Source organism: Condylura cristata, unplaced genomic scaffold, assembly GCF_000260355.1.
Source record: "Condylura cristata isolate star-nosed mole 26May11 unplaced genomic scaffold, ConCri1.0 scaffold00007, whole genome shotgun sequence".
In the NCBI taxonomy this organism is placed as follows: domain Eukaryota; kingdom Metazoa; phylum Chordata; class Mammalia; order Eulipotyphla; family Talpidae; genus Condylura; species Condylura cristata.
In genome coordinates, this window is record NW_004567108.1 from 23433469 (window position 1) to 23446472 (window position 13004).

At 34.8% G+C, this 13004-nt stretch overlaps 1 protein-coding gene across 3 annotated transcripts in view; it reads left to right on the top strand.

Moving 5' to 3' along the window:
- MCTP1 (multiple C2 domains, transmembrane 1) overlaps window positions 1-13004 on the top strand; it is a 435421-nt gene that overhangs the window by 237445 nt on the left and 184972 nt on the right. For all 3 annotated transcript variants that reach the window (XM_004678130.2, XM_012721941.1, XM_012721942.1), the window contains 2 exons: window positions 37-207; window positions 2925-3055. In XM_004678130.2, the coding sequence (XP_004678187.1) occupies window positions 37-207; window positions 2925-3055 (302 nt within the window). The remainder of the gene's footprint in view (window positions 1-36; window positions 208-2924; window positions 3056-13004) is intronic.

A 13004-nucleotide genomic window follows, 5' to 3' on the forward strand; every position in this document is an offset into this window, starting at 1 on the left:
GACACATTAAACTAACGCTGCCTTCCTTTGCCAAAGTTTCAGGCCCAAAGTTTACGTCTGTCAGACCTACACAGAAAGTCACATCTTTGGAGAGGAATTGTCAGCATCACATTGATTGAGGGGAGAGACCTCAAAGCCATGGATTCAAATGGGCTAAGTGACCCCTACGTGAAGTTCCGACTTGGGCATCAGAAGTATAAGAGCAAGGTGTGTTCCTGGCAGTATTGGGGAGGCAATGGGTGGTTGGCATCATTCCTTGAAAGCTGAAAACACTTGATAGTTTTAAAAATGCTTAATAGAAATTTTGAGCATCCTGTCAGAAAACAAGCTCAGCAAATGTATTGAATTTAAGTGTTATGTGACCTTCTCCATGCATACCATCTGAATGTCTTGATTGCTTCGTTTCAAACCAAGGATAACAGTGTGAACTATCTCTTAAAGAAAAATGAGAGGAGGAAGAAGAAATGGGCCAAATCTGTGATGATGCATAAGGGATTCAAAGAGTGTTGGCTGCTCCTATTATCACAACCACTATTAGAGCAGCACTACAAATAACGTTACTTTATATACCAAAATGTCATTGTGTATTACACCGAGCCATTTTATTCGAACTGAACTGCACCAATGCAGATTGCAAAGTTTATAAAAATCTATTTAGAATAAATGGGCCAGATCCTTGCTGCCTTTACCAGCCATGCACCATAGGGTAATTCATTTATCCTCCCCATGTCCAATTAAATAATAATGAGAATTAAAATTATGCTTACATAACGAAGTTACTGAGAATATTAAAAGGGTGTATGTTATGCATATAAAGAGCTTGAAATATTTTGTGCCCATAGTAAATGTTTAACAAATATTAGTAGCAAAAGGAAGAGGATGAGTAATAGCAATAGTAACAAGTATACTGAATAGTAACAAGTAGTAGTTATAAAATACTATATGAATCATATTGTTAACATAGTGACATGTTAATCATATCAGCAGAAGCACTGATAAATATTAAAGGCCACTGATAAATATTAAAGGCCGTCGTGGTCACAGGTATGGCTATTTGAGGAACAGACATGGCCTCTTTACTGGTTGATATATTTTTTTTATTTATTGATGCATACAGAACTGGGGTGCAGGCCAGAGGTGCAGAAGTGTTGAGAGGATTCACCAGAGACAGAGTGGGGAGCAGAACAGGCAGATCGACGAAGTAGACTGCTGAAGGGAGCAGCAGGCCGTCAGGAGAGGTCTGCTGCGCCATGTGGGTCACCTCCCATGCAGGGGATCAAACTGGTGCTGACGTGACTGTGGCCAGCCTCAGAGTGCTGCACTTTTACCAGATGTGCCATCAGGGAGGGCTCCTAGTAGTCAGTTTTTATAGACAACTTGGGACAACTGACCGCATCTTGTATTAAAAAAAATCACATTCTACTTTGAAGAAATATCTTCATGTTTGCCTCATCCTTTTCATAGATCTGGGATAAATAGCCAAGGAAAGTTTTCACAAAACCTGGGATTATCAGCAATACAACAAAATGATTCATTACAGATAATGAGCTGCTGCAGGCTGATTGGTTAGCTTATTACATAGCCCCTTGGAAGGAGAGGCTTCCTTTCCAATCTGAATGTAACCATAGAGAAAAGATAACCCTAAAAAATAAAATGGAAAATTTAGTTTACACCCCTACAAAAATAGTGTAGGAGTTATTCAGAATCAAAGTATGAGACTTGAATTACTGTAGCCTACCTCCAGTGCCATCTTTTTTTTTTAATCATAAAGTTAATAGCATATTTCAAGGAGACTACTGATTCCCAAAATAGTTGCCTATGACTGTGTCCATCCTGTCCTTTAACAATTAGCATCATTTCCATGTTCTAGTAGGCTTAAAACATTACTTATTTTTATAGTCCTGCTCTTTAGGTGTGAAATATGAAACTCAGCTATGGACATGTGTCTCTCTTTGCTCTTTCTTTCCGTGATCTATTGCTGATTAATTTCAGATTATGAACTTTAAAAATTGTGATTCATTTGTATTACCTTTGCACATAACATACTTCATTGCTTTCAAAGTCTTTACATCTGATGATATGTCTTTCATACATTTAAAAAGAGAAAAGGCCACAGCATGCCCTCCTACCAAAAAGAATAGAGAAACAACTATGAAGTATTGGTTAAGACAATGGTAAATGGAATTTCAAACATATTAATATGGCTCACTTTATGCATTGATTTCACCAGTTGTCTCATCTAAATATTTGAAGTTATAAGTTTGCACTTCAAGTATCTTTCTCATATATGTGACATGATATTCATATTAATTCCCCAAACCTCTTTGGCATATTGTTTTAGGGGGAAAGAGATCTGAATATCTAATCAGAGACATAGAGTCTAAATTCTGAAACAACTATGGTCAACTCTAAAACGAGTTGACTATTTAAACTCCAGATCTTGATTCATCCATCTGTAAACTGGAAATGATACAGCAGTGCTATAATTCTAAGATCAGTTTGCCTGACCTTTGCAAACTGTTTCTTCTACCTGCTTTTTTAGGACTTTATTGTTTGGCTTTTTTCATGTATTCACAAGTTACATCTTTGTGCATTAACTAGCTATTTAAAATAAATGCCTGGTAACTGAATGAACTATTTGCTTTCAGATTATTTGCCTTTCAGTGTAATTCAGATTCCTCATCTGTTATTCAAAATGAGGAAGGGGGCCTTTTTCGTTTTCAGGACACATCCTTTTGTGCCCTTTTAGGCAATATACAGTAAAGGACTTAATGATCAGATGACAACTTTCTATTACCTTATCTCTGGAAGCTTTTGTTCAAATCTTGCACTTCTATGTTTTTCTATGAAGTACCCAAAGTTTGGCTTAATTTTTTTTTTAAATACTGATATTGACAAGATTTTAATGACTTTTGGTCTTCCAGATAATGCCAAAAACTTTGAATCCTCAGTGGAGAGAACAGTTTGATTTTCATCTCTATGAAGAAAGAGGTGGAATCATTGATATCACTGCATGGGACAAAGACGCTGGGAAAAGGGATGATTTTATTGGCAGGTTTGTGCAGTTTAATATTTTTGGTTCGCTTTGGAGAAGGTGCATTTTGTTAAAAGAATATTTACTTGGAGTCTGACTATTGTAATTGATCTTAACCACATTAAGTTGAACTGAAAGACAGGTTTAAAGGCTGACCAGTAGATGGCAGTTTTGACCAGTTGATGTGCAGGCTTTCACATTCACTCTCCAGAAGCTGTGTACAAGTCATGAAAGTTGAGAAAGAAGAATCCCATTTGATATAAGATCTATAAAGGAGATAATAGCATATTCAGAGTCTGTAAAATGAGCTGAAAAAATATTTCTTTTCATAAGTATATTGTGACTATAAAATGCAATATTTCCTACAACTCCCTACATGGTTGAGAATACAGTCTATAGCATTCTCAAATTTTAGTAAAGGGTGAAAGTGAGTGGAACAGATACTTGTTCATAAGATAATGCAGAAAGTAAAGGATAATTTTGAGGTTTACACATCTTCACAAGGTCACTGTCATTTTGAATAATTGCTTGAATTGAAAGACTGTTTTCTTGTTTTAAAGCCTACTTTTATATTTTTGAGTTATGTATGTCTTTGAGCAAAACACATTGTAACCTGTCAGAACTGAATTAGAAGAATTTGTTGATTTATGAAATTCTTTCTTCATTGTAGTTCTCTGAACATACAAACTGAAGAAATGCATACATAGTAATAATGAAGAGAATTTTACTATCTAAAAGAACAGGAATCCAACCATACATATTTATAACTTTGGGGGTCTTATTGTTGGTATTGTAATAAATATGTTTTGAGTATTTTTATTCCTAGGATTATAAACAGAGTTCAACAAACAGCTTTAGTTAACCTTAAACATTTTACTTATTAGCTATCATAAAATAGCTGTAAATTTGGTGACCACAAAAAAATCAAAATGACAACCAGGGGTATATTCTTAATTTTATTGCTTTATGTTCAAACTTTCTTAAATTGTTATATGTACTAACTCCCTGTACTTCTTTCTAAGTCATTATTATAGGAGTCCTTCTTTGCCCTTTTAAATTTTTTCCCATAATGACAGGTTCCAAATTAGAAACTTATGAAAACATCTCCATCCATTTAATACTGACGTCTCCCTTTTCCTCACTTGACAATATGAATTCTTCAGGGCCATTTCCTAATGATATTACAGAAATGGTTGGCAGAGAGGTAGATCTGTTTATCTTATTTAACCTTATTTCTGTCTTATTTCTATTATTTTTTATTGTGCTCACATTGGTTCATATGATTCAGAAGCAGAGGATCTTGGATAAATAGCCCTTTGTGTATGTTCCCACACCACGCCTTACACCAGGACACCCATAATCTAGCCCAGGGAGCCCCCTCCACCTCTGCTTCCACCTTCTCCACCTTCCCTTTCAGAAGCTTCAGCTCTGCATTCAGATTTCAAGAATTTGTTTTGGTTGAATTTTGTCTATTCCTTTGTCTGATGTCTCTATAGTCCACCAAAGAAACCATCCAATATTTGTCTTTCTCCTTCAGAGTGATTTCACTTAACATACTGCCTCCAGTTCCAACCACAATGTTGTAAATAGCAAAGTTTTTCTTTGTTTTTATAGCTGAGTAGCATTGCTTTATATGTATGCCACATCTTCTTAATCTACTCACCTGTCACTGGGCACTTAGCTTCCAAACCTTGAGTGCTGCATTGAACATACGAGTGCATGTATCTGTTTGAATTAGTGTTTCTGCATTCTTTGGGTAAATACCTACCAGTGGAATTGCTAGATCAGATAATAGATCTATTTTTAATATTTTGAGACACCTCCATACAGTTTTCCATAGGGGCCAGAATGATCTACATTCCCACTAGTGCAAATAGTTTCTGGTCCTTTTTATAAGGGCCATTCTCACAAGTGTTAGGTGGTATCTCTCTAATTGTAGTTTTGATTCGATTTGATTTCCCTTATATAACTTTTATTTCTGTGAGTTTGTTCATGTTTGGGGAAATTTTGATAGAATATTGAGCAATGGATCATAGGGGTTGTTCTAGATACATAAGGGAGTTAACAAAGGACTTATAAAGTTGGACAGAGAGAATAAATCCATTTTGGAGTCTTATGCATTGAACACATAGAAGTGTTAGGATTATGGTACCTGCAGAGAAGGTATAGAAGCTCTGAACGTGGCTGTCCTGTGCATCTTCTCACCTGACCATTCCTGCATTATGTTCTTTTATAATAACCTGGTTGTCTACTTGGAGTGGTATCCACTCTTCTTATTTTTTCTAGCTTGGAATTTGCTTACTACCTGCATAAAATGTCTTGCATATATAGAACCGCATTTAAAAGAAAAAAAACCCTTTTCCTTCACATTCGCTTCCCCTCATCCTGCTTTGAATTTCTTTACTGAAGAAACTACCATGTGACATACTACACATTTCATTTACTGATGTAGTTATTTATTTCCATCAGTAGAATGTTTTTTTCAATGTTTTAATGTTTTTTCAATGTTTTATTCATGGTGGCATCCTTAAAGTCTAGGAAAATATCTGGCATACAGTTGTTTCTCGATAAACATTTGTCCTATTTGAATTTAAATAACTGAAACCTGACAGGAAATTATGGCTCTTCCTTCTCTAACTAAATACATAATTGACACCAAGTATGAATAAAAAGGCAATTAGAATATCAGTGAGAGGTACAAATTTTAGTGCAACTGAGGAAAAATATTTATGTATAGTTGAAAATTTAAAAAAATAAATCAGAAGTGACTCAAGTCATAATGGCTTAAATTAGAAGAGTTTCTGAGTACTTTGTACTTAAAAATACTTGAAAGCAAAAAATTGTTGTATTTGGCAAAAAATAGCTTAAGTATTTACCACAATACATCTTTTTTGTTATTATGATATAAGGATCGTCTATTTGGCTCTTAAATTTTACACAAAAATAAATTTATATGAATGGATAATAATAATAATGTCTCAGAGCAAATAAGGAATTTAACACATATATCATGAGGGGATAATAAGAATAGTTCATAGTTGACCAATTTTGTAGATGCAGAAAGTGAAGTTAAAGGAGGTTAGAAGTTGCTCAGCTTGAATGGAGCTGGAGTGATTGATTTGTCACTCAAATCCAAGATTCTCGATTCTAATACCTGTACTTACTTCATCTTGGTCTTATATCCATATTTTCTGAAACCATTATGTTCTTAATAAAATGCCAAGAATTCACTGATCATCTTAGGTCTTGTATACTATACTACAAGTTTAAACAACAAATTTTACCTGTGGCTGAACTACAATTTTTAAATGAAGGTGAAATAATGTTCATGTGCATGTAATTATTTAACTTTCTGATCACCTGCATTTTGGCAGGCAAGACGGACTGCCACCTTTACGATAATCAGCTAATAAATCCTCATGATTGTTACACTTTTATGCAGAGCAGTAATCTGAACAAATTGGCTGCTGACAGCTGCTGTAAATTGCCAAGAATGAGTGCTGTCAGAGTACAAGTTGTTTTTATGAATGTGCAGAATAAGTAAATCCCGTGTCACACAATTTTATTCAGTTGGAGTTATTTGCAACCCAATATAGCAAGATTTATTGCATTATTTATTAGTGTGCAAAATGCTTGTTTATCTTTAAAGTGGCATTGATTTGGGGTACATATATTTTACATTGGTGAATTGCTACTGACTTTATCTGTTGTGTTATTACCAGAGCTGAGGCTTTGGCATTGCCCCTGCCAACAAAGTACTTGAGGCTTTAAACTCGAGGAGACAGCAGACTCCACTATTTCAACAAAGTTTCTATTAATGATATATGATTGAAAACTTTTTCCAAATGGGCAAGTTCTGGGTGAAAACCAATGCTTTCAAATTCACAACCATAAAAATAAATATGTAACTGTGTCTTATGCTAAGAGAGAAAGGTTCAAAGGGTAAGTTCACAAAATTGTGTTCAGACAAATGAGGAAAACAGCCTTTGACTTTCAATATCAACCAAATGAATGTTTCTTAAGGTTGGGGTTAATGCATTTGATCATCCTATAGTTGCTGGTTTGTACTGGTTCTTACTTCTGATGCCACTGCTGTAATGATTTCTTTATTTCCTACATAAATAAGAGCAGTCCTGCTGCATTATTAATTTGAAAACACAAAGACAGCTAGTCAGAAAATTCTAAGCTGAAGAGACCTTTTTAATGAAGGCATATTTCACCATTTTTCTTAATGGGGATTGAGGGAAATATTTCATTAGGGAAAAAGACAGTACTTAAGTAAAGAATGGTGTGTACCACTGATGTTTGTCTCTCTCTTTTTTTTTATAAACCCAACCTAAGCCAAATATATTCATATTTCAATTCATTTTCTTTCATAGGTTACTGTTTTTGCTCCTGAATGTTTTCTCAGAAAGCTTATGATGACTCAAATATTTTTTAGATGATGAGTAAAGTTTCCAAAGGTGATTTCTATGCACCGCTGTCTTTATGATAAGAGTTTACCTTTCTAGTCAATAAATGGGAAATTTTGCAAGATCAAAGTATGATAAAGCAACCTCCCTAAAGACAACATTGTTAAAATCTACGTCACAACAAATAATGATAACAAGAAGGCAATAAATATTAGAATTTTATAATGTCAGAGATAGCATAAAAGCTTCTGCATAATTATGAAACTTGAAAACTCTTTAGTGGTTATATATTGCATTGTTTAAAATGCAAAGATTCCAAGGAATTATGTAATAGATGATTTACAATAAAATAATTTAAATATATTATGTATTATTAGTTTTACTAAATTAAAGTAGAACTTGTATGTTAAAAACATCAGTGCTTTATAATCATATTAACATTCTGTAAAAATTACCCCCCACCCCAAATAAAGAGGCTTGTTTCCTTATTCTGAAGGCTTCATTTTTAAATGCCTGCTAGACACAATGACTTGATAACATCATTAAGATTTTTAGGAACAACGTGCACTTACATGTTTATTGTTAAAAAGTGTAGATATAATTTACATTGCAAATATTCTTGATTATTTTTAATTGTCCTGACTGAAATCTTGCTGGGGCTGAGTATGCCACCATTGGTTTGTAAATTGGAATGTGGGCAACACAGAATTCCATAAGGAGCAGAAGTGTGGACTCTGAATTTCCTTGTTTATCATTCTGCTCACTTATGCTTGTTCAATTAGCACTGTCTTCAATCCACAGTTTCTTTACTTGGAACTGTTTGAACCAATTGTTCATTTTGTGAGGATTAGGTCAGTTAAAGAGTAGATTATACAACCCATGAATCCACTTACTAGGTCATATCTGAACTGTAGTTTGGTGAAGGCAGGTCAGCCACGAAGGAGACTCCTGTCAATTCCTCCATGTTATTTGGCTCCTATTCTTTTCTTAAAATACTCGCAGCCTCATGTGACATAGATGGTATATGGGTCATCTGTGTTAAGTTATATAATAATTAATTAAATGTTAGAAAGCTTGATTTCTACCTAAGTAGTCTTCATATTTACTTCCTGCTCTCCAGTGGTCTCACAACCATGTGGAGGAAGGATCATCAGTCCCTGCTTCAAGCATGGCAGATGGAGAGGCAGGGGAGAAAACATTGTGATAAGAAAATGGGAACATCTCTCCTGATATTGTCTTAGGGACAATACGACCAAATAAATATGACTTATTTTCAAATGGCTAAAGAAACTAGAATGTGACTATGTAAATGTGTGTATATGTATGTATGTATGTATGCATACACATGTATGGATATATACATATATGTATATAGATAACTATGTCTGTTAAAATGTGCAAAGGACTTAAAGCTTGATATGGAAGTCAAGAAGCATGATTCAATTTCTTGCCCTCACTTTCTCTGAGACTAACCTCCCAATCTGCGGAATGAAAAAATATATCTGAAATCTTCAGTTTTGAGTCTTTTTTTATCATTGAGTTGATTAATCAGTTGATGAGTCAGTTACAGGCAGTAAGTTTTAAAATTTTTCTATATCAAAACTAAGGCATATGTGATACTAAAAGTATATATTATATTTATATAGTGCTTTCAACTTTTCAAGTTTTTTTTTTCATCTATTATTCTGGTGATTCTACAACTCTGCAAAGACACGATATGCTTTTGTAACTTTCCATTTGATAATGGTGGAAAGCTGATATATAAAATGTCTAAATGGCTTACTCAGGATCACAATACAAATGATTAACTGAGCTTTATTAACACTTTGGTGTTCTGACAATTGACACTGATGCCAAATAACTTGGTTCAAAACACACACTGAATCTGTGGTCATTTTAAAAATAATGGAGGAAGTAATCAGGAAGTCAGAAAAGAATGAAATAAAACAAAGTCTAACAGAGGTCTGACATATAAGTCACTTAAATAGTTAATGGGTGACTGGATGGTTGGATGGGTGGTGAGCAAATGAGTGAAACAAATGTTGCAAAGAAATCAAATAGTTTTCTAGGGAGACAACATAAAGGTGGTAGAATGAGAATATTATCCACCCGTGCTGGTTCTGCCCCTGTCACTATGGCTAAATGTTTTACCTCTCTGAACTGTCACTGTTGACACCTTGAGAGCACTAACTATTTCCCAGCTATTGAGGTTAGGTGCCTATGCTCAAAACACCTTAGGACATAGAGGGGGGGAAATAACTTCAGGTTATTTCAGTAATTATTAGTAAAATCTAGTCAAGAAAAAATGAATTGATACATCATTTCAGGCAGAGCAGATGTCAGATGTAAAAAATAGGTAAACCCAAGCAGAAATGGTGAAAATTATAAATGGTTTGGAATGACTTAAACAGTAAGTAAATCAGCAAGTGCCACTTGAGCTGATGGCAGGTCACGGGAAGCATTGTATTGTTCAGTGTTGGGAAAACGGGAGGCACCTGTTTAGCCACCTGTGACTGAGGGGGTGCATTTTATCAATAGCTTTTGCCTTAGCCCAAGTTTCTTAGGAAACCGAGTTGAAGCAATGACTAAGTACTGGTACTTTATTGGGAGGGACACTCAGGCATGAACATGAAAGGGCAAGAACATGAGGTAGGGAAGACTAGCAAGCTATGTAAGATGATATTTTACTGGATGATTTCACTCAAATAGGAACTCAAAGAAAAAATGACAATAATCAACCAAAACAAAGCCTTGTCTTTCTATAGTCTAACTAGAGTGATCCTTTGTTTAGGAAATAGCAATACAGGTAAGCCAAACACAGGTGAAACTTCCAGTCCATTTTTTGGTCTCAGAATATCAAGCACTCTTGTGTAACTTAGAAACAAAATATACTTCTCTTAGTTCTGGAAGTTGGGAAATCCAAAATGAGGGTAACTGTAGATTCACTGTCAGTGAGGAGTCTTTTTATACTCATTGGCACCCATCTTTCCTGAGTCCTCACACATTGGAAGAGGCAAGGGACTTTTCTACTGCACTAGAATCCCAGTCATGAGGGCTTTGCCTTATAACTTAAACCCCTCAGTTCTCAATCCCATCATATTGGAATTGAACTTGGGGTGCACACAAAAAAAACTATAACATTGCAGTTAGTACTGAATTCACTTTTTATTAGCTTATATTTCAAAATACCATCTTTGTACATATTCTAAAGCAAAAAGGGTAACAGAGACACTTTCTCCACCAAATTCTAGCAATAATTTGCTTTTATACCCACTTAACACAGAAATTTGTGTTTTTGTAATACTAACTTTATCTTTAAGTTAGAAAGACAATTTTTTAGTTATCAGGCAAAGAAGAGTTTTTAGATGAAAAGCAGATTTGAATAACCTCGACTAGAAAAAAGAATTTTGAAGTCAAAATGTTCTCTTTATATTTATATTTATTTATATAAATAATATTTGTGAAAACTTATTAAAAATTTTAGCTTACAACACTGTAAAACAGACGTTTTATATACTACAAATATTAAAATCAAAATTCTGAAGCATTAACTGGAAGACAGGACTTGAGATTCTTCTACAAGTGCACGTGGTATTGAAAAGCTAGTTGCATCAGAAGAGTATAACCCTCTTTATATATTTATAATGTAAATTTGTTTTATTATTTTTAAAATTCAATTTCTTACTCTTTCAGTTTGTCATCTTTTAAATCAATAGTGGATATTATTTTCCTTACTTTTCAATTTTTCTGATGAGAGTGAGTCCAGATGTTGCCCAGCTGGAGAAACAATACCAGCTATCTGCACTTCCTTCTATGGTGCACAACTGAGTAGTAGACTGGTCAAAGGAAAACCTAGATCATGGGTTCTGTAATCCCAAGTTCAGATCTTGACTCTGCTAATAACTAATTGATATCTCTATTAATTCATGTAACTTCTTTGACCCTCAGTTTTCTCATTATTCAAATTAAGCAGGTTACAAGATTCACAAACCCCTATGCTTATTGGAACAAGGTACAGAAATGAAATGTTGAGTTATAAATAATAGTATGAGGGATGGTAACTAAGTCAGGGGATATTTTGCCCAGTTTTTAAAATTACTTAAATTCAAAACTTCTCTGAGTACTATAAACAAGCCAAAAGATCCATGTACCAGATTTGATCGAAAAATTACCAGCTTATAATTCTTAAACCTGATGTTCTTTAAAGCGTGGTCATCAAATGCCTTTATAAGTGAGGAACACATGAAGATGACCAGTGCTGAGTAGTAGTAAGCATGGGAGAAAATCCTCTAAAAGATCTCTATGTATTTTATTGATTTAAATGATGAAGTATCATATAAGTATATAAAGGACTAGAATGAGGATTGCATGATCTTGTTCAGTGAAAGAATATCTTTATTAAACCATACGTACCATCTGAATTATAATCTCTGTTCAGTTCTCTAGTGTGGTACTCCTAATCCGTGTCAAAGATTCATTCACCTTCAACAAACCACAGCCTGGACACTGTGGCTAATGCCAAAAGATCTGTGGGAAATCATATTCATGTTCTTTTTTTTTTTTGATTGAACAACATATCTGATTGGTTATTTTTCACTACATCTTTTAACCCCTCAATTTGTTCCAGGTATTATTTACAAGAATTTAATCCCAATTAGAATATTAAATAAGGCATTTGACATTATTACTATTTTTTAAAATATTTATTTATGCACACAGAGCTGGGGTACAGGCCAGAGGTGTGGGGTTGGTGAGAGGATTGACCAGAGACAGAGCGGATAGCAGAACAGGCAGATCGACGAAATACACTGCTGAGGGGAGCAGCAGGCAGATCAGGAGAGGTCTGCCACTCCATGTGGGTCACCTCCGGGGCAGGGAATTGAACTTGCACTGAGATGGCTGTGGCCAGCTTGCAGTGCAGTGTTCTAACCCATTGTGCCACCAGGAAGGGCCCCACATTATTTTTTTAATCCTTTCGATTTTAAGGAAACAACTTGAAAATAGTGGATGTTGTGTTTACACAAACCTCAAGGGTTTTTGATACACATTCAAACTACAGGACGTTGTTTGGCACACTTGGGACACATTCTGATTTCTTGCTCTCTCAATAGTCAGCATTTAGCACTCAGAGATTTTCTGTCACTGATCAGGACAAATCTTCCCTTTCATTTTGTGCATCTGTCAACATAGTCCTCTTCCTCCCAACTGTCTAGCTCTGGCCATCTCTTATGTTAAGAGGCAAAAATAAAAGGTGAATGTCACAAGATGCTGTGTGTCTATAATTGCTCACACAAAAGAGATATTGAAACCCAACTATTAGTTTTGAGGCCCTTTTCCTAGGAGTTAATTAAAAAGCAAAAACAATAAACAAGAAATAGAGTGAAGAATAAAAAGGAGAAAAATTTAATCTTTTTTTTCTTTTTGCTGGCTAGTCACCCACTTATGCTATGTTATCCCATTTATTCTTGTAATTGGCTATTTTCTGTTTGAAATGTCTCCTACTCATGTCTTCCCCTTTTTTTTCAGTTTATGGGCCTTGTGGCCACCACATTATCTTT